This window comes from Aptenodytes forsteri, unplaced genomic scaffold, assembly GCF_000699145.1.
Source record: "Aptenodytes forsteri isolate BGI_AS27 unplaced genomic scaffold, ASM69914v1 Scaffold257, whole genome shotgun sequence".
Classification (NCBI taxonomy): Eukaryota; Metazoa; Chordata; class Aves; order Sphenisciformes; family Spheniscidae; genus Aptenodytes; species Aptenodytes forsteri.
This window is the reverse complement of record NW_008795194.1, coordinates 1,405,534-1,432,856: the sequence shown is the minus strand read 5'-3', so window position 1 is coordinate 1,432,856 and position 27,323 is coordinate 1,405,534. Positions and strand designations below refer to the sequence as shown.

Sequence of the window (27,323 nt, the reverse complement as noted above, 5' to 3'; positions counted from 1 at the left end):
GTACCCTGCAATCATGTGATTGACTGTCAGTATCAAACTTCCACTGCTAAATACAGAGAGGTATGTGAAATCCTTGACTAATTTTGGGGGATACATCCATCTCCCCTAGTTACAGAAACACCTTCTGGCAGGGGAGCTTTTAGAAGACTGCTTGCATTGAAGGTTTCCCTGGGCAGCATGAGTGAAGTGTGGAGGGAGAGAGGGTAGCTCTGCCCCACAGGAGCTGATACTTTGTGCTTTGCCAGAGCCTGCTCTGCCAGACTCCGTGCCTGACTCTACCAATGCTGGAAACTGCAGCAAGCAGCAGACAGCCTGTGAGTGTGAGATTGTGTTATCACCTGCAGGTGCCTTATCTGCCCCTTTGCATGGGGGAGGGCACTGAGACATGGCAGTACTGAGAATGAGACAATTTGTTAAAGCTTGCAACTTTCAGCTTACTCTTCTAGTGACTTATGGCTGCCTCAGTTAATTATGATAAGAAATCACTATTACCAAAACAATGTTTAATTAAAAAAAAAATTTATTTCACACTTCTATACAAATATCCACAGGTAATTTCTTATCATGGAATGATGTAGCATTGCTAGCTGGTATGAAAAAAGTTTGAGATTAAAGTATACCAGTGACATGACTTATTTTTCAAGAACTTTCAGTTTAACACTGCTAAGACATTCATGTTCTTAGGCGAGGGCCACAATCTGCTTTTAAAGCCAAGGCTATTTGTCAAGCTTCTCAGCCCCTGATTAGCCTGGCTTCTGATGCTGCTGAGCCTTTCAGCAAATAAGCTAGAATTTTAAAAGCTCAAAAACTGGGTAACAGCTAAATACATGTGTAAGTGTTCATAAAATCAGGGTCACAACATACTGAGATTATCTAGTGGGAGGAAGAAGAGTCTATTAAATTAATGCACTCTTCCATAATGGTAACTTTTTAGGTGACCACACCTTCCAAGAAGGTATGTTCAAAGTTAGTAGTAAAAATAGGACACTTGACAACTGCCCTCCTAGTGGGTTTTTACCCTGTGAGGGGGAAAAAAGCACCAAGAGGTTTTTGCATAGTTCAAATTACTAGCAATTAACATGCATACTTTTGTTTTATATGGAATAAACAATTGTGAATTAAATATTTGTTCTTAAATAGTACCAACACTTTAGAACATGGGTAAAAAAGTAAACTCTTCTTATCAGTTATGTTACAATAACTAGATTACTGATAAACACAACAGTGTGGTTCTACTTTTATCAACATTCAGGTATTCAAGACGATTCAGTAGTCTCAATGTGGATCAGCTCAGATCCCCATAGTTATAAGTTAGGCATTTATAGCCTCCTTCAAGTGCTATATAACAGTTGCAGTAGTCAATGCCTTTTGCCAAACAGGAAGTCCTTACGAAGCTGGAAAGCTTTTTCCAGAGAACCTCTCGCTTTCTTGTAGTAAGTATAAAACTGTATCTAAGAACCCTACTTCTGCTTGGTGTCCAAATCGTTAAATAGTCTGAAGTAATATACAAATCATGTTACAAGACCTGATAATTCCTATTACATAAAGTTACAAGTATCAGGCAAAACAAGCCCCCATACACATCACTGGAATAAATATTTACATTTTAGAAAGCATTGGCACCTTCAGTGACTTATTAAAATGCAGTGAAAGCCTCAGGTCTCATAATCTGAAGTTCAAAAACACAGTGGATTTGAAAGTTCAGTTATGTCTTTGGCCTAATAGTTAGTCAAAGACAATGATTTGTAACAAAAATAAATACAAAAATGACTGAAAAATATATATACAAAAAGTACATCTAATATTCAAGCTTCTCTTTAAAAAAAAAAAAACCTGTGTATATTTGATGTGAGCAAGAATCACACAATCTGATCTTTTAAAAAATCGAGCAATATGTGACCTATTGCACATGTAATTTAAGATGATGCTTTTTGTTACGCCCTAACTACTGCAGCAGGCAAAGTTTTATGACTAAAGTAGATTTGCAGGTCTTCAGATTATACTTGAACAAAGTGTGTTAAGGCCACTGTGTGTTTATAATGGACTATGCATTGAGGGAAGGATGGAGAACCTGTCTTGACCATGCATTCCTTGCATACCTAGGAAGAAGATTAGGATCACAGGAAAAGGTCTGCTGTAGTGGTTTTGCATATTTTGCGGAAAAGACCCCAAATCAACACAGTATCTTCTAAAGTGTGAGTTAGATTTGAAGGGTGAAAGAGGCAGTCTGGAAATGAAATAATGCAAATAAAGTCTGTTGAAGCAATTTTAACTGTGCAAACAAAAGCTTCAATATAAGTAGTAATATCTACAATCAAATGGTGAATGTTCATAGCTCTGACTCCATCAGTATTCCATTAATGAAAACCTTAACCTCTATCTGAACTTTGTGGATGAAAAGAATTTTTCCCTAAGAATAACTTTCATTTTCATTCCATTTTGTGAACCACTGTTTTGTCTCAAGATCTTTGCATTTCCCATCTTCGATCTGCCGCTCTTCTTTTCGAATTCTTACAGCATGATATCGGGGGACACTGTCTTCGTACCTAGAACGCTGGAAGAACCCGCACTGGGGCAGAGAGAAGGAAAAGAACAGTTTAGGTTCCAAAGTACTGCCAAAGTACTACAATTATAGAGGCAGTAAAGTCTTCCTTCGCACAGATACACAGGTAAGAAAATTGAAAACAAAAATATGTAGGCCAAAAATGTAGCGTATGTAGCTGTAAAAACATGAGCCAGCAGGTCTACATTAGTTGTTCCAGCAGCAGTTGAAGACAAATGGCACAGTCTGACAATCTGGTAATCTAACACCTTAAAAATGTTCCCTCCGCTAACTTTCTGGATTTGTTTTACAAGTCTTTTAAGTCCTCTTATAAAGCTATTCATTCATATAATGAGAGAATGTAATGCTACACAAAGAAGTAGATACAGTTCAGGAGAGCTTGCTTCTCCTGAATCAAAGGTAGGTATGTACTTCAGTATCTTCCTGTATGGTGACATGATTACCTTTAGAAACCTACAGAAAGATTTCCAGGGCCTTCAAGAAAAGTTACACTAGGGCCTTGTTTTTCAAAACACCATCTCAACTATAGTCACCTGAACTAACTAGACATATGCAGTATTAGAACATGAGTCTTGTTTAGTTTGCCATAGGATAAAAAACAGACCTAACTTGAAAGTTTTGTAATGTGCCACGACACAAGTCTCCCTAGATGAAATCTAGTACAGCTTATTAATGCCCTGCAATTTTTTATTCAAAGCCACTGTAAAAACTGATTTTAGATATTGAGGAATGGACTGAAATTAATTTTCAAAACAAAATGGAGTTAAGGCCACAGCGTTACAAAGATGATGATTGGTAGACACTCAACTTTATATGCTTATGGGTCACTGATGTCAAGATTAAGATTAAGAGACATTGTGCCATCCAGCTGTCATTAGGTACTGCTAGAAAAAAAGAAGGTTAAAGTGGCAAGGTTTTGTTCATAGTATTTGAGGTGGTGGGTTTTTTGTTTTTGTTTGGTTGTGTTTTTTTTTTTTTTTAATAATACTAGAACTTACATGGAACTGAATTTAAAAAAAATTACATTGAGGCATAGACCAAATCTTTAGCCATCTCATTGAACACTGTTTTGACATATTTTAAGAATTCCTCCCCATCCCTTCATCCCAAGCATCACTGATTAATATAACGTACATGCATGTAATATCTTAAGTTGAATAAAGGTTGCTAGAAGCATAAATCATCATGCATCTAGTAGCTTCAGCAGAGGAAAGCGTGTTCCTAAGAAAGTATACCTTAGAACTGAAGGAAAACAGATGTTTCCACAGCAATTAAATTGTCATTATGAAAACTCCTTTCCTTATAAGCAACATGTATCTTTTAGCATGCACTAAAGGTTAGTAAAGCAAGTTTATTGTCCACGTAGGCTTAGCTTTACATCTTAACTCTGCAGTGTTGATTACCGTCTCTCAAGCTTAAAAACTTATTTGTACTGTTAAAACATAAATTAAAAAAAAAAAGACTAAAAACCATTGCAATAGATCAACAGGTTTTCTAAAGAAATCAACAAGAAGCTTTTTAGACCAAGGTAAACACCTGTGTTCACGTGCACCAAAAGCTGAAAATCTATCGACGGAATGAGCAAGCAAGTATGGTAGTTTGAAATCCAAAAGTTAATAGAACATATGCAGTAAAAGCTTCATAATTAGCCACCGCAACCATAGCATGTGCCACAGCTAAAAATTAAAAAATGTCAATTACCAATTACAGAAGTAGATCAATACTATGCATCAGAAGTAAGCCTCTCTTTATCAGATGGCTGAGCATGGATCTCAGCCTTGTGATATGTGGCATCGTAATGATCTTTCTTATTTCTCTTGAAGAAACCACACTACAAGGAAGCAAGGTATTTAGTCAATTTTTGTGGACTGGAAGCAGTCAAACCTATTAAAACTGACTTAAATTAACTCTGTGACAGTCTTCCCATTATCCCTTCACAGGCAAAAAAAAACAAAACAAAACACCAAAAACCACAAGAACTCAGCTGTTTCTAGATCTGAGAACTTCTTGGACTAACTCGATCTGTAAAATAATAGAATAACCTGAGGTAAAGAATATTAATTTTAGAGGCATTTTGATAAATTTGTAATGCATCTGTTGGGTTTGTTTTTTTCAAGAAAAGCTACTATAAAGTATGTCTAGCAACTAAAGCTGGCTGTGAAGAGCAGAAAGAAATCTATACAGAAACCTGTTTGTGGACTAGTGCACAGGATAGACAAAAACATAGGATAGAACAAAAATGCTTTGACCTGTACAACGCAAGCATTTGTCTTACATCAATCACATAACTGGCTTTGAAGTACCATGTTTGTCCTTCGTAAGATGGCACAGTGTTCGTCATCAAAAGAAGCATTTTACACTGCGCATGCACATGTGAAAATACACACATTTTCATGTGCAGTAAAACACTAGTAGTTATAACCTAACAGCCCACCTGAAGTAGTAATTCATCAGGAAGATTTGCAGCAGGGACTGGGCATTTATTAGAAAATAGGGAAGTCGGAACTATCCTGTGAGAAGTAACCTGCAGCAAATAGTAGCTCCTTAGCAAAGCTAATCCCTGCAGTTTCTCCAGAAGAAAGTAAGTGACAGACAGGACATTCTTCTTCACCTCTTCTTTCTTATAACCTTCTGCTATCCCAGAACAGTAAATACTAACTGCCTGTGCCTGTAAAAACTAAGAATAAAAGGACTGCCCTGTTATACCTGGAACCACAATTAGTTGTAAAAATGCCAAAGGTAGTTAGAAAAATAGGTACTTGGGTTTTTTCTTTTGCAAATTGTTAACCTTTTGTTACACACACTTATTTACTCCTTTAGGGTTTCTAAGATAAAAGCCAATACTACAGCAATTCACCAACGCACTTGGCTATGGATTATTTCTGTACCTTTTGGTTATTTTCCCCCTCTACTATCAGTTTAATAGCATTCCTAATGTTATGAGAACAAAGACCTGCTAAAACATTTGTAGATAGTTCACATGAAGTTTTATACCTAACTGCAGAAGCCCCAATTAGCTGTATCCATCCATATCAAAGTAATTATGGTCTCTGAACATTTGTCTCAAGTTTTGCCCAGATCTCAAAATACTTCCTTTTGAGGATGTGGAAACAGAAAAATTTCATAACAAGTCCTCCCATGTAACCATTTTCATTCCAAATGTTGCAAAACTGAGAAACTGATAAAGGTAATGTATGGTTTGGGCAGTTTTGCTCTATTTTGAGTCCCAAATACAAACCAAAATACTTGATCTTTTGCTGTCTTGTCAGCTGTAGACCAGGAAATGTAAAAAAACCAGATGAATAAAAACTCACCTTCCATAGTAAGAATACCAACAGTGCAAGCATCAGTATTCCAGCAAAAATAGCCACCGAGATGATCCACCAAGGTACTCCTGTATAAAGTGCTACTGGTTTTGCAGGAAAGACAGTCACACGCACCTAAAGGACAGAAAATACGTGAAGATGGAAAGAGCATTTCAAAAGCATCCATGTTTAATATAAAGCCGCAATTTATACAGTCTTATCCCTTTTCTAACAAGATGTCTTCTCTCTCTCTCTCTCTCATCTACAAAATGTTTTTGAAGAAAAAGTGCCTGCTGGTATCATTTCAATATGGTAGTGAATTTTTCCAACCTGATTAAAAGGTAAAAACAATCAATAATTCAGTTATCAATAAACTCAGTTAAAAATCTAAACTTTTAGCTACTTTTGTTTTAAAATGTGGTGGGGTTTGTTCCCCCCACACACACACTCTTTGAGGTAAGCTGGAAACATCACAACCATAGCATATGGTTAGCATTAAATGTTGAACCTACCTGAGCAACTTCGTTTGTGAGTTTAACATTCTTAGCTGCAGCAGGAACACTGATTGAAGCCCTAACAAGAATGTCCAGGTAGTTCATTTTGGAGTATTCCTGTTCCAAAATAAAATATGGACAGTAGACACAGAACAGGAAAGAACTCTGACCTTCCAAAAATGGCAGGTAAGAGGACTTACTTCTAAGAAAGTACTGTTCCACAGCCTGGAACGCAGCACAATAGATGCCTTGCTGTCTAAACCCTTCAGGGGACATTTTATGTCCACACAGCGTGCATTCACATTGCAGTCCTGCAATTACAAATTTGTACATGTAAATAAAAACACATCCTCACAAATTGTTTAACCCTCGCCCACCCACCCCAATTAAAAATTGGATTATTTGCATCATATTAATGGGAAAGAACCAACATCTGTTTGTACTGACAGCAACAGGAAAATAAAATGAAGATGCTATTACCTGTTTATTTTAACACAGATAACTAAGCAGAAATTCTTTTCTATTTCTCTCTCATCAGTAGATAATCTAAATGGTCAAATTTTAAAAGCATCGATACTTGGATTTAAGATAAAAACAAAGCAATGAGATACCTTCTTTCACTCTGCCAAACTCAGAAAAGCCCACTTACAAGTGCAGGGGGAGGTAGCTGACAAGACTATAGTTGGTGCAATGTGCTTACCAAGGTCTTGTATTTTCTTTCTGAGAATAAAGAAAACGTCTTGCTGTCTGTAATCTGCTTCTCTGCAACCTCACGTTTCCTTCTTGAGTTATGGGATTCCTTAAAAAAAAAAAAAAGGTAAAAAGAGTTTTAGTAGCTTATCCTAAGTATCTCTTAATTCTGACCCCATAACAAAGCAGTGAAACGAGTTCAGTGAGCGTTTTCTTGTTCCAAGATCAGCACATGACTGACATCATTATATATCCCTACTTATCTATATTTATTGCTAATAGTAGAGTCAGGACAATTACTAGAATTTGAAATGACTATTTTCTTTAATAGGTCAAGGGGGTTTTAGATTTATAAAGCTTTCAATGCTATCTATTTTTGTTCTATGTCAAGGATATTAATGTTACTATGTGAAAAGAGTAAGATTGTGCTAAGGTCAGTAGGTGCATTTTTTTTAAATGTGTACTGATTACACTCACTGAAAGTTTTATTAACTAATGTAGTGATCTGACAAGAATGGGTTTATGTGCGTGCAGTTCTAATGGTGAAAATTAAAACTCCTCCCAAACGATCTTAAGATTATATGCAAAAAAATTACGAAGATGAAGACTCAGGATTTAGGAAAAAAATCTTGCTAGATAGGCACAACAAAGGGCTATGAAACTCTTGCTTGAGAAATCTTTTTATCATATTTGTCATAAATAAGTAAATTTAAGTGCAAGCCCTTTCTCGTAAAAAATTACATGGAATTCCCCCAGGCTGGGGAGATGTTTACTGTTGTTTATTGTTTTCTGTGTAAGAACTCAATCAGATATCAATAATGCTGATGAAATGTGTTAAAGCAAACAGCAGTTTCATCCTGTAAGAGCATATGACAACAGTGCCCATTGCAAAAACAGTCACCATGACATAGCGTCTATCCTTTAGCATGTTATCCTCATTAGCTGTTACAAAGTCTCCTAATAAGCTTAACCCTTGATACACTGTTCATGTATTGTGCTTGTGAGCTGCTTAAGACAAAAAAAAAATTCCTTCTGGAGGCAAAGTCATACACCCTACTATCACATGCTGCGGTGCTTTCACGTTGTACTAATTCATGAACAGAAGACACTAACATACCGCAACATGCAAACTGTTGATTTCATTCTCGGGTCGACAGGAGACTTTTTCCAAGCCTTTGGAATCTATTTTCATCAAATAAAGCAGCCATTTGCCATTACTAATTTCTTTCGGCCATTGGATGTCCAGGGAAGCGGTACCAAATGTTTTCAGTGGTCTGCCCAAGTTAGTTACCTGTTAAAACAAACATTCTTTAAACTGTGAAATACTTTTTAAAGTATTAAAGGGATTTTCTTCTCAATCAAAAGCGTTATTGACTTGGGCAAGTTTTAAGCATGCAGCTAATGGTAAATTTAAAAGCAGATGAAAGACTCGAAACAGAGTATAAAGGCAAAGCATATACTGAAACTAGCACACTTGGATAGCAAGTAAATACAGAGTTTAAACATACAAGGATTAAAATTGCCTAACAAGAACTTTAAGCTGTTGATTTTTAGAAATCTACCTTCATGTGAAACAACCACCACTCCCGTTTAGAGTTAACAAATCATTCAGTTACATAACTGAAGCAAATTGCAAGTTTATGAGGAACTCTGACACAGAAAGATAACCAGCTCTTGCTTACAAGACTTACAAAAGCAAGTCTCAAAGTTGTTTCCCAACCTATTTTTTGCTTTCTTAGTGTTACTGTTCATGACAGCAAGTTCTAAAACAGATACTCTAACTGCTTCTACTTTAATGCATGCAGGTACAGAAGGAATTAAAGGATTGACAGAGATGGACTTTAACCCTGACAAACTACTATGTACAAAGACAGTGGGGCTTGCATTAATGATGTAGAAAAAGCAACGCTCTTGCTGATAAACCGAGATTTTACAGAACCAAAATCGTCTCTCTTAGCCTTCTCCTTGATTTATTAATTAGGCAGAAGACCAAAAGAGTGACCCACACATTCAAAGTGGCTCCCGCAGTGCTGTCTTGTGCCTGCTCGATCCTGCATGCAGTAAGTACATGTACTTGCTGTCTGTGTGCATCAGCTAACACCTGGGCATGCCACGGTCAGGGTTCTGGGTTTAAGTGTTGTTCCCTACCTGCACGGGGTTTTATGCTGTACAGCTGAATGTGCATGAACTGCTCTGAAAAACACATGTACAGCCAGCCTCAGGCCACTTCCTCAAAATACGATCGTAAAACATCAAGGCCTAAAGAAGCTCTAGTCTGCAGTCAGACTGCATGTTCTGATCAGGAAGTTGGGATTTTGGGACAAGAAAAGCCAATTTTAAGTCCAGCAACTTTTCCAAGTATTCATATGCATAAAGAGAGAAGCTGTTCATTTGATTAAAAGCAGCTGTTGGCGTTAATCTAAATTACTCACTCTGAATTCATACTCTATGAGGTTTCCAATATGATCTTCAGATTTCATAGCGCTCTCACCAACGATGCTACCTCCAAAATATACCTGAGAAGGCTTAGCAACTCTGTTCAGGTGGGGGTAGGGAAGGAGAATAATCAGATTTTAATGAAGTCTGCAGCAGAACTGTTGTCCCCAGCCCCCCCCATTTGTTATGCTATCAACACTTACCCAGTGAGTGATAAAAGCAATTCAAGAACCACTTTAGCACTAGCTGTAATTGGAGTCGAATTAACTTGAGTGCTTGTTCTACAATGAAAAGGAAACAATGCTTTTTTACAAATGTAGCAGTTTTCATTTTACTATTAAATTGCTTTTGTGAATCGAACAAATTAATTCAAAATGTTTACAACTGTATATAAAAACATAGCGCGCTCACAAAGAAAACTTACGTTTCCAACTTGAGATTAATGTCCAAGTCTGTTGTATCAACATTAACTTTAGTGGTACTCAAGATCAGATAAAAGGTTACCTAGACAAGAAAGAACATCCATGAAACACGTAAACATTTTATAATATATATGAATACATGCAGTATTACAGAAACACACCATCAAGTTCTAGAGTTAAAAAGACAGATCTAAATCAAATCTATAGTTATGACACACAGAAACTTTGGACGACTGCAGTCAGGAATCAGATTTTATAACTTGAGTAAAATAGGTGCAACTTACGTTGGAATTTCTTTTGAAAGGATTTCCAAGTTCACACTCTGCTTGAGAACCATTTTGGTTAGCACCACATGTTAGCTGTTTTTCCTGATTAAACAGAATACGTTTAAAAGTAAAAATATGCTGAAACTATTTAAAAATTGGAGTATCTTTTCTCTTAAAAATACTTACAGGATAACCCCTCATCTCCCTGAATGCAGAATACGTCAGACTGTCTGGAAAAGTTGCAATTAGTTTAGCTTCATATGCATCTTCACCATCTTTTTGTGGATTTTTTGCATCAGATGGATTGTTTGTCACTGTTACTTCCAGGGCAATATCTTTCTGATCTTTCAGAACAAGCACTGGCATGCCATTTTCACTACAGAAACAGAGTATACAGGGTTGCGTGCATTAGGAAGACAAATGTGTATGAAAATTTGCTTCTTAATATGGTTTACCCAAATATAATTCTCTCTATTAAGGAGGAATTACTGTAAGACCATAAACACATGAATGGTCGTAGGTTTTTCTCCCAGACCAGTATTTTCTCTGTGAAAGTGGCCAGCAGTTAACAGGATAGATCAGACTGATACACCCCTCAAGTAATCAAGAGTTTATAGTATTTCTGAACCAGCACTTTGCATCTGGCTCATGTTTAATAGTGATGCATTTTCTCTGACTAAATCTACTGACCTACTTTTTTCTTGTAAAGTATACGTGCTTTTGGCTTCCGAGTCGGATTGTGGCACTCGCTGCTAAAGGTAACGTGACTGTTGACAGTAAGTAAACATACTTCCTTTTGTTTGTTTTATTTTACACCTCCTTTCTAATTTCACTGGCCCTCCAGGGAGGAGGGATGCAGTGGGGTGTTAGGTGCGTGTTACGGTGAAATGATGTCTCTGTTCACTTCTCTGTAACTGCTTGTCTTAGGCTACTAGACTATAGTATATCGTGTTGTCATACTCACAATCTAATTTCATCTCAAAAAGAGTTAACAGCGGCACACACAATAAACTACTGCAGGGCTGGTTTAGAATCTCACTTCTCCAGGAGTTAGAAACCTTTTTTGCCTAACTTTTAGCCCACGCCTGCACAGCTGTGGCCACTTTGTATCCATTTGACTCTGTACCACCTCTCTTCTTCTAAAGCTCATCCCCACTCCCTCACCTTCCTCACCCTGTCAGATCAGTACTACTACACAGGGCCGTGTTTGTCAGACTAACAGAACAAAGCTGCTCTATCTCCCAAAACCCCCTCCTAAAAGTTCTTTTAAGCACTTGTTAATAATTTGAATTTTAGCAATGCATTAATCAAGGCTTACATCGGTAAATAAGTAAACCTGTCTTCATTTCCTTCTCTAGTGCAAAACCGGTACTGAAGTTTCAGATTGCTGTGACATTCATTGTCTTCTCCACATCCTTCTTTTAAGAACTCCACCTAAATAAAACCAAAGCATTTTTACTGTATGCCAGATGATACTAGCTTAAAACAAGATTTCTGGTGTGCACAGCATAAAGCATCTACAGGGAACTCTCAGACACTTTCCTGGATAGAGTAAGATTTTAACCTGACTCTTACTTCTTGCCTGTCAAGAGTTTTTCTTCGTGAGACATAGCCCTTGATGCTGATAATTTAAAACTTTAAATGTGACCAAAAGGCAGAGTTAGATAATTCTAAGTGAGAGCTACACCTCTAATGAGGAGAAACGTCCTTAAGTCTGATTCTTCAATGAGCATTGAGGAAACGAGATCTTTTACCGGAGATATTCCCTCTTTTACGTCACTGCTGCAGAGCTCTAATGCTGTTACAGCATCCTAACCACGGAAGAATTAGACTGTACAGTATTCTGTGATGTGGGACAAGTGTTCACAGTGGGAGATGATGGATTTCCATTTTTAATCAAAAGTGCATTTCCTCCTAAACTCGTTGGGGAGAGGAAAAAAAACCTAGCAGCTATACCAGCTTCACTTTTGTTGCAAAAGAAACACAGGATCTAGGTCATAACATTTTGTAACAAGTTCGTAACAAAATATAAAATATAAGCCAGTAGTTACAAGTCCAGTGCCACCCCAGTTATTTCCTTTGGCCATAATTTAGCTTTCTACAGCCTTTAAAATTCAGTGATTTATCAAGGTGCAGATTTATGGGAAAATGTGATATCAAAGGCTTACTTTTGTGGTCTTTGTTTCAGATTCATTTGAATTTAGAATTGGTATAAGATCCGGAAGTGCTCTCTCTTTTCTTGTGGATGGTGAGCTAGACTCCAGGCCAGCAATTTTAACACTGACTGATATTGGAATGGGGCGTAGCTTATCTTTAATTTTTTCCTGTTAAAATATTTTAAATGGCATAGTTAGTGTACAGTGTAGAGAAGAAAAAACAACACAAAGACTAGCTTTTGATATACATTTTAGAACAAGCAGTAAAGCAAAATCTTTTCTGCTACATTTTGTATTAAAACTATTCACTATATAGAAACCCAGCATTTTCTAAAAATGTGCACGAACACAAGGAGCCTAGCCCTACTGTCTTTTTTTCCTGGCCTCCCAATCTGACGATTTCTCTCACCGTTAAGAATTCCTAGGAACAACAGATGGTAACCCAGGCAAGTGAAATTCACACTACAACAGTAAAATAACACTTTCTCCCTTTTGCCTAAGTTCAAGCTCTTTAATTTGCTGTGGCCAGAAGAAACCTTGGAGGCTGGCTCATTACTGCTGAGCCACAGATAGAGAATTGGTTCAGCTTCTGGAGCAATGCCTCCTTTAAGGGCCAGTGTAGCAGCCAAGTCAGAGAGCACATACCAAGCTTTCTTGCCCTGCCCATTCATCCCCTCCGAAACCCGTGGGTTAAGATTCTCTTCCTAGCCAGTCACAGTGTTAAACTCTGTAACAATGACTGCTCTTGGAAACAGCTCTCTATTTTTGGCAGTTATTCCCTCTCTGTTCTTCTAAATCAGTTCTATTCACCTCCAGAGCATACTGCAGTGGCTACAACTTTTATTCATACTTCGTAAGAAAGGCAACAGGAGGAAGCAGCATGTGTGCAGGGAATAGTAAGGTACTACTTAACTATGGTTGTTTCCTAGTTTTGAGGCTTTATGTTGCATGTGACTTTTAAGTTGTATACAAAGGTACTGTGAGGCTGGAAAAAAGCGCATGCTTTTGTTTTAAATGGATCTAAATGAAATAAAAATGAAATACTCTGCCTTACCTGCAGTACAAGCTTGGTTGTCACACACTCTTCTGAGTTCTGCCCCCTTAGGGTTGTACTTGCAGTAAACTGATCGGACAGGTGGTCTTTAAACCGTACCCTAGACGGCAGGCCTAACTGCCTCCTCTCGTTTTCTGCTTCAAATGTATAGTTGATCTCTATATGAAGAAATAAAGTAGGTCACTATGAAAAAGAACCCTTGCCTTATTACAAAGAACTTTCATTTCTCTACATACAATCTTACAACGTTATTCTAGAAGACTGTTTCAGCCAGTGCCAGGCTTCACAAACTGTTTTCAGTTATTTACAAAACTTTCTCCATCTGTCAGTTTTGTCCCTCTCCAGTTGAGGGCCAGGTACCCTGTGCACGTATCTAAAGGAAACGTCTAAACCAAATCTTTTTATTCCAAAAGTACCCCATTACTTTACCAGCATGCAGAGCTGGCTGGAGGAGCTGCAATTGCTGCTGTGGAGCCAGTAGAGGGCTGAGATACAAAACTTTGTAAATACTCTTGACTCAGCTGTCCTTGATTTCTGTTTTGTCCCAGATCGCACCTAAGCAGCCAGCAGGACTTTGAGGTCAAGGTACACTGTTAAAATTAACACTGAAAGCAAAAGCGTGACTAGAGCTTTCTAGTTGTATGCCGAGGCATGTTTTGATAGATCTGAACTCTGCGCATCTTTTAATCATCTCAGCTAATTCAACGTTGCAAGGCTGGGAACGGCACCCAGCGTGCCAAGCCTCGGGAGCACGCAGATGGACACACGTGAGCTGCCTCCGAGAGCTGGAAGCGCTTGAGCTATTGAAGGACCAGCACCTTATTCAAGCACATCCTATGTATTTTGCAAGTAACTGAGAAACTCAAGACAACACAGGAGGAGAAGGAGGTTTGGGCTTAAAATTCTTCTCATTTCCTCTCAAAATCCTGCAGTTTTCTGAGGTGTAGTAACAGCAGCATTGTAATGAGGAAAAACAGGGAGACAGGAGACATGAGAAACTAATGCTTTACATTTTTAACTGTATTTATGGCACAGTCTTCCAGGCTCCTATTAATACAAAGGTTTTTTATTTCAGTTACTGATTTCCACAAAACCATTTTCATGAATACAGAACACTGTTTTATAGGGTATGTCTCCAATAAGAAATAATGCTTACTAATGATATATAAAATGGGCTTTCAAAACTATTTTCTAAAGCAGCAGTAACCTAGAGAGGCAAAATGTTTTTGGTCTGTATGGCAGCCATTTGCTCACTGGCAGGTATATTACTTAGAAAGCTTCAGTTCAGTCTGTCATCCACAGAACTTCCTAACACACCAGCATGACTCTAAATACATGTTACTCTGAATACAGATAGCGCAATAGCTGATTGACCTTAGTATTGAGTCACACTTTAAATTTGACAGTCACAGTCTGAGATGAGTCACTATAATTTGAGTACTATACTTCCATGACAGGCTCTAAAGAAAAAAACAAAAACGAAAAACCAACCGCATGACGAACAGATCAAAAATCTTTATCTTCAAAACTTACTTATTCTTGGATTTAAATCACTGGGGTTTGCAGTATATTGAAAACATGCTTTCACATCCATCCTGTAACAAGTGCCAAGAAATTAATATTAACTTTAATAAGGCATGGTCCAACAGACTGAAAAGTTGACTTTTCAGTCAACTGAAAATCAGTCCGTTGACTGACATTATCAGTCTTATGACTCTGGTTTTCATGCTAGAACAGTAGTTTGCTGCTTACGAAACTGAATTACAAAGCAAGAAAACATGGTTAACAAGCAATTAGAAAAAATATTTTCTGGTATTTGCTCTTACATCTCTACTCATGAGAAAGCTGTTCAAGTTAAGATACTTCTAAGTGTGGCAAAGTGACACTCATTTTCAAAAATGGACATTATGAACAGAACATATTCCACACCTTGCCTTTAGCACAGTAGTCATAGCAAATTCAGGAAGTCAAAATGATCACATTTGCTTAACCTGCATGACTGTCATATCCCTTCACTTTAACATCATCACCAACTGAACGCATTTTGACAACAGAAAACTCAATACACCAAGGCTTCTGATACAATAATTTTTTTTTAAATTTACCATATTTCACTAGGGTCCTCAGGGTTCTTTTTCTTTAGATCAATTCTGTCAGGCTGTACTGTAATGCTTCTTCTAATGCTTATCACAGGCCGAGATCTTCATTTGGGGGAAAAATGGGGAATGAAAAGAAGGGGTAAAAAAAGAAGGAAAAGTTTCTGTTAAGATTAATGAAATAATTCATGTGAATTCCAGATGCCCTCCATGCCTGCACTGATTTGCAACAAAGACACCCCAAAAAACACAGAGTTTGGCTTTGATAATGGTTAGAAACAAAAGAAAACTACTTAAATCTAAGCAAAGCAAGTCACAGAAAACGACTACAGTTGTGTTAAATGCCTGACAGGGGAGCAGGGTACATTAGTGTGATGTTGTGGTTGTCATTTTATATACATATAAAAACCAGAAAATTCAAAGTGATGGTTCCCACCCCAGCAGTAATTCAGTGAACAACTGTAGGCACTAAAGTTCATTCAGATTAATGGTCACAACAGCTTTAACGTGGAGCCCGGGTGGCTGTGGGAAGCGATGTTTTCATTTCCTGACTCCCCTGCCTGTAGGCTGTAACCATAATTCAGCCTGACAGCTCGTCCTTTCTCTTCCTTTTTGGAAGGGACAAGAAAAGACAGTTCACATGAACAACTGAACGAGCTGATCCCGCTCTCCTCGGAGCATCTAAGGGTTGTTTAAAATGGCCAGTAAGCTACCTCCTCCTTTTCTAGCAAATTTCTTTTAACTGGGCCACCCCTTTCACTGTTCGTCACCATAAAGGTTTTCATTCTCACCTTTGTAAAAGTTTTTGTATTGCCCTTATCAGCAAACGATTAAAGCTGCTTTTGAGTAAGCAGAACACTTAATAATGTAACCAACTTCCACTCCACCTACTCTGTTCTCTTCCACAAGCAACACGAGTTGCTTTTGTTGGGTGCTGTTTCAGTGTATTTAAGAACATTCCAATTACGTACACAGATACTATACACCTTAGAGATGGGATCATCAAAAAATTGCAGGAAAGGTCATTCTGCCTGAAAGGTAGAGTTGTTTTCACCCCCAAAATTGAGATAACCAGTTTTGGAGTTTCTGTTCCTCCTCCTTTGGGACCTGACAGCAACCACCAGCCCTGAACTTGATGCAGCATTCACAGCTGTGATGAGGAGACCGCCCTCTTCCTGCTCATTACTAGTGATTCAACTTAACAGGACATTAAACTGGAAAAAAGCAGAGGTCTGTAAAAGACAGTGACCTCATCCCTAATTAAGGCATGCGCTACAGAAATCCAAAAGGGTCCTATCTGCAGGGCTTCCTCACAGCTGTTTCATGGACCCCACTGCAACCTCAGCAAGGCTGTATGCCTCACTGCTTTTGGATCCTCAGCTACAAAAGCGGGGTTTGCTTTGGTTTTGTTCCGTCTTCAATAAAGCACAATTAGATTCATGTAACAGCAGCAAACAAAAGCTCTAGCAAATGTATCAGTTAACGTCTCCTTTCTTAAGGCAAAAGAATTACTTATCACCCTTAATTCCAGCAAAGGACATGGGCATCCAAGTAAGTTACTGCAGGGCAAAGCGAGGGTACAGATACACCTCACACAGCAGCACTCCACAGCAACTGCCCACATTCACCCTCTTGCCCTGTATCGACAGGAAGGCAGCTTCTCAATGAGAAGAGGGGGACAGAGCAACAAACCACTTTATGGATTTCCACACACCCCCCCCAAATTTCCAACTTCTAGAAGGAAAAATACACTCCAGGCCAAAACAGCTTTTTGTTACTTCTAAGCAGTTTGTTTTAAAAAAAAAACTAAAACCAAAACCTTGGTGTAAGTAGTTACAGTTCTGTATATAATACCTGAACACAGATACAGAATCTGAAAGGGAACCAACAGCAATATCAGGGTAGGAATTTTTATCCAGGTCCATGTTTCCAGCAATAGAGTAACCAAAGAAACTGGTGCCTGTTTTTTCACCATCAAGAATCTAAAGAGCAAACAGATTGAGGGAATTCAGACATTTAAAAGCTGTAGAAGTAAAATAAGTAACAAGTGAATATCATTATCTTATGGCCAGGAAAGAGAAGAGAGAGAAGGAAATAGGACCGCTGTGTTCAGGTAAATGACACTGAAGCGCCAAGATGATTTGCTTTTCTTCCAAGAAAAGTTACTTTGCAATAGCAGTGAGTACCAGAAATGACTGTTTTGCGTGGAAATGTTGCCTAGCTTATCTTTATTTATAGTATTTATGCTGTATAGGCACTTGAAACTGAAAAAGTATTCTAGAAAGTATTCTAACAGTATTCTAGGAAGTGTAATCGAGTTCCATTCTCACCTTGCAGACTGAACACAGTGGTCCTCAAGAAAAAAGAAAAAGGCATAAACATTTTTTATCAAAAAAGAACGTGAAGTAGTAGTAGTGAAAGAGAAAATGAAGAAACGAGTTATTTTCAAATCCCCAAATTTCTTTCAAAAAACCAAAACTTGCACATCTACACACCTTTCTCCTTCTCTACATATTACTGGTGCCAAAGGACTGCCCCAGAAAGAAAAATGTGTATTAAAATCAAGAATTCCTAATCTTTCTGGTCAGCAGTGCAATCTTTGAAGGGTCCTGTGACTTTCTGCATACCCACCACCCCACTAACAGTAGTGGAAAGGGAGAAGATGGATAGCCCTGCCATTCCTCTAATTTCGTGCAAGACTGATTATATATAGTAAAGGTTATTTCATTACCTGTGCTGGCTTTGTATTTATTCCGTTCGTGGATCCGTGATAAATGTATACTTTGCCAAAACCATCATACGGAGCCCCTACTGCAATATCTGTTGGAAATAAGTTGCAACATCTAAAATCATTCTTACTCTTTCTGCAGCTGGCAATCATGATAAGGGTAAGATGTTCCAACTCTGGCATTGGCAAAAAAGTCACATCCATTTTTATTGTAATCATTTTTCACTCACCTGGGTATCCATCCTGATTAATGTCCCCAACGTTTTCAACTGCAAGACCAAACATGGAGTCAGTGGTTCCATTTAAGCGAATAGGTTTTACTCCTCCCCATTTGCCTTGCCAGTTAATGTAGATGTACACAGCACCACCGATATCTCCACTTCTGTCAAAATATTGCGGGGCTCCAACAACAATGTCTTGCCATCTTAGAATTAAAGAAAAAAAAAATGCAGTGCTTTTACAGAAGAACTGTGAAAAATAACTGATCAGACTGTGGTCTCAAGGTCAGCTAGCCAAAGAGCTGCTCAACAAAGACTAAAAAGTACATTAAACTGATGGAGCAACAACAGCTCCACTGATACTACACGCTGATTATGTTCCCTTTGTGGCATACAAGGATCCTCCAGGGCCTGCTTTGGGTATAGAGTCACAGAATCATTTAGGTTGGAAAGGACCTTTAAGATCATCGAGCCCAGCTGTTAACTTCGCACTGCCAAGTCCACCACTAAACCCGTCCCTGAGCACCACCGGAAAGGACCTTTAAGATCATCGAGCCCAGCTGTTAACTTCGCACTGCCAAGTCCACCACTAAACCCGTCCCTGAGCACCACCTCCACATGTCTTTTAAATACCTCCAGGGATGGTGACTCCACCACTTCCCTATGAGATTTGTTTCTTCTTTGTTTACGCTAATTATTTAAATTTAAATAAACTCTCTTCTATAATTAGAAATGTAGACGGTGTCCTGACTGGTTCTCCGAGATGGTCGCCATTTCCTCCAGCGAAACATGAAAGATGGGGTTTGGCACTCCTTGTATTTCTGATGTGAAAAACCAAAGCAGAAATAAACCAGATTGCCATCCTTCATTATACAGGCAGCAGGAGTTAACCAAGGCCATACCCGTCATTGTTGAGATCCACAACAGCAACATCATAGCCAAAGGAGGAGGCCAGCCCTTCTCCTTCAAACATGTGCTCAAGGGAAAGCGCTCTCTGATTTTTCTCTTTTTTCAGTAAAACAACTGCTCCGCTGTGGTTGGCTCTTGGGGCACCAGACACAAAAGTCATCTCATCTTGGGAGACAATTCCTTTACCAGAGTCCAAAGAGAAACCTTTAACAGAGAAAGGAATAAAATATAAACAAACGAACAAACGGCTTGTATCGTTAATAGGAAAAATAAATTCCCCTACTATATTAAAGTGGTATATTGAATAGAAGTTTTGTCTAAACCGGAGTATGATATATTGGGAATTCTCCCTTTCTGTTTGGACCGGTGAATGCACGTTTACAAGCGTACACTCCTCCATACATTACACGTAAGTATTTCCCCCACAAAACGTATTATTTCATTGCTCGCTCAGATCTGCTTTTCACAGACACCAAATACAAGATCATTTTTAAACATACCAGCTTAGAAATGACTACACCTTACCACTTGAATATAGCTCGAGTATGTCACCTCTGGCAAAATCACTGTAAAACTTCCTAAGGACAAGTCGGTATCATTCTATTGCAAACATGCAAAATGTACTGCACAAGCACAGTATTGCAGATGAATGATGCGTACGGTATTTGAGAATCACCTTACACAGTAATGGTGAAATTGGCAATTTTGATTTAATGCAGCCCTAAAGGACATGTTCAAACGAATTTAGTCTTACGTATCCTTTATAAAAGTCAATGCATTTTAAAAAACATGAAAAACTGAGTGAAAAGAATATACCGCATATACCAACATAGCCAATAAAGGCCAAAGTAGAAAATTACACACGTTGCAAGGAAGAAAGATACTAGCCAGCAGAGAGACATCTCCCTTCCGAAACACTTCACCACCACTATGACAATTCTCAATTACAGCAATTCACAATGAGAGTTTCAGAAGAATTCAGGGAGTCCCATCTGGGGGAGGGATGAGAGGGTTTGGCGAAATGCATGACAAATCAGTGTTTCTCTGAAGCCGTGTTACTCTGCAAGCTACTCTTCATCTGAATCCCTGTTTTTACGTGCTTTTACTTGCAATGTGTTTGAGATGAGGGGGGATGGAGGGGAGAGGGTCGTGTCAAAGGTCTGGAGATTATGTCTGACCAGATGCTGCCACCTCGGGTGGTCACAAACCTAAGTAGCTATTCATCATTACATCCACCGATTTGTCCACCTGTATGCTGGGAGGCAATGTTTTGTATACAAACTGATCTGGATGAGTATCAGATACAGCTGTCAAAAATAGAAGACCTGTAAACACGAGTGAAAGATTGAAGAGAAAAAAGATAGCAGTTAAGCAAAGCAGCTATAACCATGTTTATGTACTGCCTAAACAGAGGGAACAGCAATGCCAGTGAACAGCAGGCTTGCTTGGAAGTGGTTGTGATTGCAACAAATCAAAGGCAGCATTTACATTTAGGAGATAAATGCATTTGTTACAAAACTGCAAAAAGTCAGTATTGCTCTGTTCACAGCAAAAGACACCTCCACAGCACTCCTCACCTTACCAATTCTTATTTCACCAGAAGAGGCTATTGGCTTATCTTTCTAACGTAAGCTCTTAGGAGATATACTTTTTTTTTTTTTTTACACCCAGTAATAACTGCTGATATTTAACAGAAGTTTATGTTCTATTTCTTCTAACAGATACGTAGCTCTAAGTTGGCTCTTTTCTTGGCTTTTACTTTTTGTATTAGCAATGCCCTTCTCATCTGTTCAGCTTTCCACCACTCACACAGAAATTCCAGTTTCAGGTTACCAAAACTTATTTGCTGCATATGCCAAAAGCAGCGGATCAATACACCACAGAAACCTGCACTAGAACAGAGAGGTTCTTTACACTTTACACTTGAGGCCTTCCCAAAAATGTAGCGTAGCCTTTTCTGTGCACCAACGTATCTCACTGGCGTACAGTAACATCCACTGGCCTAAGGACATATTTCTGCTTTCGTGCGTGCACAAAGGGCAAGAGACTCACCTCCTGCAACATACACACACACGCTCTTAAAATATAAACACTACTACTCATATTATGGTATTTTAAAGGCCTGTAAAAAGGCCACTGGAGTTTTAAAAACGTGAAGAATAAAAAAATTGCACTTACCAACCAGGAGAGAGAAACTGCAGCCTTTACAGTTACATCCAGAAACTCACATCATGGTAAACCTTCCGATACTACATGGCAGAGACCTTGTGACTAACAACTACGGATCCATACCCTGTACTTAACCACTGGAGCGATTACAGTCGCTCCCTGAGAATCCGTAGGTCCTCAACACAGCTCTTAAATCTCTCATTACATTCGCAGCTCTTCTAGGTACCTCAGCAGAGTATCATCTTACATTTAAAACTGGCCCATAAACATGGAGGGAGATGTGAATTATCCAAAATGGTTAACATGTTACAGGGTCCACAAATGAAGGATTTTCTGCTCCCATCTCATATCATTGCACCAGGCTGGGATCACAAATGTTTAAGAAGCCTAAAGAGATTTACCATATGTACTTAATCCTACCTAAGTAACTGTTAGCTGGAACAGGAACTAGATTCTTATCTTGGCGGCTCTCATCACCAACTTCGTAAGGCCCATCATCAAAGATACCCAGATCATAAAATGTCTGATTCTTTTGCTCTGCGCGAACCACCCCTGAAGAAATGAAATGATAAAATAAAAGCAAATGAATGGTAAGGGAGAAAAATAACAGATAAATGGTTCCCAACTAACATTAATTACGATGAATGAGATAGTGACTGCTGTTTACATGGGACAAACACGGAATACTGCACTGGGTGAAAGCGTTTGCAAAAGGCAATGAATTTCTAAGTTCTATCCGTGTGCCAGAATCTCACGCTGCTCTACAGCAATGATCTGGAAAACATGGGATACTAAGAAAATTCTCAACAAAAACATGGGACCAACTCGGTCAGGAACCACCCTCATCCCACAGTTCTTAACCTCACAAAGCCTCTCTTAAAAGGGAGGTAAGTACACAGGAATAATAAAAAAAAAAAATTACTGTTCAGCTATGACAAACACCGGTGATATATTTAGAAAACATTATTTAAGGGGAAAAGAGCTATTGTTCGATAAAATGTGTGCTTCCCTTTTATCAACAGGCATATTTAACATTTTGGCAAGCACAAACATGTTTTTCCATGATACAAAAGAGTACTCTTATGGCTGATATACTGTCATAGCACTTCTCTGCAATTAAAGTAAAACAGTGTCTGAACTCAATAATGCTGTTTCAGCTTGGTCAGATTTTGTTGACAGATACGTGGAAGATTAAGTTTTCACTAAAGTACACCTTGTGCCAGAGCTTAACTCAAAGATTTTGCATGGTTCATATAGCAGGCACAGGTGTACGAGGGGAAAAAATGTAATGGTTCGAGGATCAGATGTTCTAAAGAGGGAACTATTTACAGCTGTTGGTGTAATGAAGTGCGACGGGAAAAATCACTTTAAGAAAAAGAGACAGAGCGGGCCATTTAGATGCTTCTCAACAGAAACTAACGGAGAAAATCTATGTTTCTTTTCCCGTAAGTTTTGGAATGTCTCCTAGATGATATAGAGTACTTGGCTCTTAGACAGATTATCCATGGAATTTTACATGGGTATCCATGGATTTAGATACGAATACATGTAGTATTGCTTTGTTCAGTTATCTTCCTGCAATCCTCCAGTATTTAATTTGGGAAGTACTACTTTCCACAGACTTCACAAAAAATAAAGTGGAGAATACTGCAGGATATAAACAAAGATCTCACTGCAGCTATCTAACATTTGCTCAAATGCAGGAAAAAAGTTGGTCAAATAACCTTAAAATAATTTGGTAGTTTGTTCCAGTATGGAAGTCTCAAAGCAAGCACTCAATCCCACCGTAAGATTAAGACTAATAAGGGAAAAATTTGCTGTACATATGTGCAAAGTTCCATTATCCATTCACAAGTACTCCCTCAAAGATATTTAAAGGAACTTAGTAAATACTTTTGATACAGGAGCATAGCATTTTGTGAAAACAGGTAATATCATTCGATCCCTATTATCTCCTCCCCCCTTGGAACAAAAAAATTAAAACTTGGGATGCAACCCTTGTGAGCAATCTCAGAGGCAATGGGAAGGGTAGGCAGGAAGGAAGCCAGGTCATACCTTTCCAATTGTAAGTGCCTGGGGCACCAAACACAATGTAATGATAGTCTCTAGTAAAAGTAGCAGCAACACCTTGCTGACAGGAGCCAAACTTCTCATGGCCTCTTAAACGACCATCACAAAAACTCCATACTCCATTATCCATATCATCCTTAATAGTGAGATCCTGGCTCAGCACATAGCACCTTCCAATGATATCCCGGGTTTCCTGCACTGTGTTTACATACTGCCTTTTCTCATAGCGATGTGCACACGTCTGCAAGATAAAAGAAATAGTAAGTGATGCTTTCTGTATGTTTGTATGCAAGTCATGAAAGAAGGCTGGTCTCCTTTAGCAATACTTCATGCTAGCGATGCTGTAAGTCAGTCACCTTGTAGACACACCCGTGTTGCAATGCAGAGAGAGTCCACTGTTCCCTATGGGCAACGTATGGGAAAGGCTGGGCATCTATGGATACAAGTCAGAGCAACCAGCTTCATGGTCAAGGAAGGCCACATGGTTAAATCCCTCTTCTCCGGGATTTAGGGTTTTTAGCCCTAAAGCCTTCCCTGATACCTAATCCCTCTCTTTCAAGAAGTGAGGAGAGAACCACCCTATCTCTCATAAAGAAAGAAGTGGTTGTGTTTCCCCACAGCTGTCAGAGTTAGGTGACTCACACGCTTGTGCAGGACATGAGAAGCTGGTTCAACTACCATCTACCTGAGACCATTCAGAACTCGCCCCTTCCAGAGAAGTGCCACGAAGCAGAGGCTGAAAGCTTTTCCAGTGACGGGAAGGGGAGGGAAGTTGTTCCTACTTCCTACATTGGACTGTCACCGGGACAGAGCAGCAGCACTGAGCACAACCTGTTCCTTAACCCTTTAAACTGTTCACCTGGGAACAGAATTCTAATCAAACATTTAACACAAAGGGTGAATAGCCACTGGGTTAAGTGGTATAACCACCAAACCACTGTAAAAAGAGGTGGAACAATCAAACCCCTTTACCAGCAGTGGGTTTTGCAGAACCAGATGTAGTAGGTGTGTGAAGAGCACAAGCAAGCCAGGTTTCTCAGCTGACATACCTTTTCTATGGTTCCTATCAAGGCTTAAATATTAAGCCAACACCCAGCTGCTCCACACTTAAGAGCACTGCAGTACTGCCCTGCTGCACAGTGACCTTCAGACTGCTCATGCCTCATCTAATAAGTGCATTTCCCACTTATCACTTGCAAAGAAAAGTTCCTTCTCAGAAAAGACAAGACAGCATTAGTTGATGATTAATTATTCAATGAGCAGGACTCTTTCCATCTGCTCTTCCCCCCTTTGAGTTCTGAGGCAGACTGAAGCAAGTCATTACTGCCTCTATATCCTTAAATAACTCCAGATTCACACCCTGAAGTCACCTGCCTCCGGTTTTGGAAGCAGTGACATTAGCCTGCAAGAATATAATCAGATGGGGAAGCTTCTGCACACCCATTTTATGATGTAGCTGGTATCCTGCAGCACCACGAGAGGTTTATTTAACTGAGAGCTAAAAAAGTAACATTCTCTGATAACTCCTGAAAGCTTTTTCTCTCTGTATTGTATAAAATAAAGAATAGCTAGTAGTCTTACTGCAGTGCAATGGCCACATCAATTCATAGGAGCAACTCAGCCAAAGTCCCTGATGAAAGTTCAAGATCATCTTGGAAAACAGGCTGACAACAGCCTGCTACTTTTACAACCTTATCACACTATTTTTCCCTATTTCTGTAGCCAGTGGTATTTAAAAGAAACAACATGTATATCACAAAAAAAAGTGGACACCCTGAAAATGAACTGTCCATCCTAGATTGTTACAAAGGTTATAAAGAAAGGCTAAAAATAGTTAGAAAAATAATTTAAAGCTTTTACAATCTCAAGTGTCTTACTTTGCTAGGGAGACATTTAAGTCCGGCCTTACAAGAAATTGCAGAAGTAAACATAGGAAAGTCACCTTTCAGAAATATGCATAGAAACGCAGACCATTCAGAACATTTACCATAGACCCAAAACGTTTTTATAAGTTAATCCTTTAGACTTACCACCACATTTCCTCCTGGCCCCTGACTTTGGACAGTTACACCCATCCATTGGTCTTCTTTACTCTCCATCTTCGGGTCAGCTGCAGAGTATCATAATACAGCTTCAAATATTAACAGTTAACTACTTTTTTTCTTTTTTTTAAAGTCCCTGTCAGGACAGGACTTCATACAGTACATGAGACAGTCTGCAGGTGGCAGTGTCTGTACATTTTATCACTGACAACATCCATTTTATTAAACACTTCTAGCGTATTACTTCATGTCACATGAATTTACACAAGAATAAGAACATCCAAATTACCAAGATTTAAGCATCCCACGCTATCTTAGCAATTAAGCTACACCTTATTCTGATGCAAAAAAAGTTATGTATAAATCCATACAAGCAACTGTCTGATACACTGCCTCTGGAAGGGACCACATCAAGTAAGAAAAATCAGACAACTGTTTCAATCCAAAACAAAAGCGCTGAAGAACTTACTCTCCTCATCGAATATGACACGTGTGCAGCGTGTATTTGGAGATGCGATGTCACAGCTGTACAACCCTCCTGTTCTGTTGGCTTGTTGGGATGGAAAGGCCTTTTCCCGAGGAGCTCCAACCAGCAATCTGCAGGGAAAGAGAAATAATTTCAAGGCATCTGTAGAAGGAATATTAGAAAAGAGGAAGGCAACAGAATCAGGAAATGTTTTCACCATGTTGCCTGAAGTTTGACATGCAAACATTTGAAGCTGGATGAAAAGCTACATCATGGCACTGTTCCTTAAAAAAAAATAAGGGGAGGGGCTGTAAAGCAGTAGTAGTTCTGCAATTATTGGACCTGCAAACCAGTAAATGTATTGTTATTAGTGCTACAATTGTTGCAATGTTCACTGAGTGGATGATAAAAATAAAAAAAAAGTAGGTGTCTGGCAGTTTTGCAAAAACCATCCTTCTATCAGGGAGTCGTTGTTGGTAAGGATGGGAAAAGTATTGTTACTAAAATGACCACAAACCCCCAAAACAGTGAATAACAAGTGCTTTCAGGCTGTCTTCTAGTTTTACACCAGTCCTGTGCCACTGTTCGGCTGAATTTACGGGCACCTTAATATCTCCGACCCATGAAGCAAAGCAAGATCCCTCCTGGCCCAAGCAAGTGTTCACTGAACTACTCCAGGCTCTGTGCAAACATGCGCTCCCCCTCTCCACTCCTTTGGCCAGATACTCCATCTTGAAGCTGAAAATGTTTTTCTCCAACAAATCTCTCATCCCAGGCCATTCCCACAAAGGACTTCTTTCTCCTATAAAAAGGCCACTCTAATGAGCTCTCCTTAGACACTGTTCTGGGAACCAAATGTGAAGGGTCTTATTTTCAAAACTGAATAAAGCAAATTTTTTTCCTGTATCAACTGGTCCCCATATTATCACAAAATCACCAGCAGACACATTTACTTGCAAAATAAAACCCTTTTCAGCCAAAAAAGTTCTTACATTGTCTGTGTTTCTTTGAAGTGTCTCACACACACAAAGCACAGCTGCCTCTCAAGCAGCTAAACTGAAACTAATAACAACCAGTATGGAATAGTTTGTGGAAGAAACAAGAAACATCATGCTCAGCTGAAAAAACAAGGACGAGAGAACAGTGTGTGGATAGGTGCAACACAGCAGGTACGATGGATGGATGGATGGATGGATGGATGGATGGATGCTGAACCAGACTCCACGTGTTCCCTGACCC

At 38.9% G+C, this 27,323-nt stretch overlaps 1 protein-coding gene and 1 long non-coding RNA gene across 4 annotated transcripts; one reads left to right on the top strand and one right to left on the bottom strand.

Annotated features, from left to right (window-relative positions):
- On the bottom strand, positions 1-26,209 carry ITGA6 (integrin subunit alpha 6). Of its 2 annotated transcripts, XM_009278577.2 has the most exons (25): positions 26,088-26,209; positions 25,607-25,686; positions 23,562-23,817; positions 21,927-22,058; positions 19,331-19,541; positions 18,441-18,634; positions 18,214-18,302; positions 17,337-17,464; positions 15,492-15,587; positions 14,920-14,981; positions 13,387-13,544; positions 12,345-12,500; positions 11,495-11,610; positions 10,363-10,552; positions 10,195-10,278; positions 9,913-9,992; positions 9,692-9,769; positions 9,485-9,587; positions 8,170-8,343; positions 7,063-7,161; positions 6,563-6,673; positions 6,381-6,479; positions 5,878-6,003; positions 4,265-4,394; positions 1-2,569 (listed from the first exon to the last, which is right to left on the bottom strand). In XM_009278577.2, the coding sequence occupies exons 2-24, from the start codon at positions 25,673-25,675 to the stop codon at positions 4,287-4,289; spliced, it is 2,919 nt and encodes a 972-aa protein (XP_009276852.1). In that variant the 5' UTR covers positions 25,676-25,686; positions 26,088-26,209; the 3' UTR covers positions 1-2,569; positions 4,265-4,286. The 2 variants fall into 2 exon arrangements, with proteins under 2 accessions (XP_009276852.1, XP_009276854.1); XM_009278579.2 differs by lacking the exon at positions 4,265-4,394.
- LOC103898329 lies at positions 9,031-18,204 on the top strand. 2 transcript variants are annotated; one of them, XR_657540.2, is made up of 4 exons: positions 9,031-9,112; positions 10,886-10,934; positions 14,083-14,274; positions 17,820-18,204. It is a non-coding gene; the product is annotated as an uncharacterized LOC103898329 (long non-coding RNA). The 2 variants fall into 2 exon arrangements; XR_002086173.1 differs by lacking the exon at positions 17,820-18,204 and having other exon boundaries at positions 14,083-14,900.
- Positions 26,210-27,323: the final 1,114 nt, after the last annotated feature.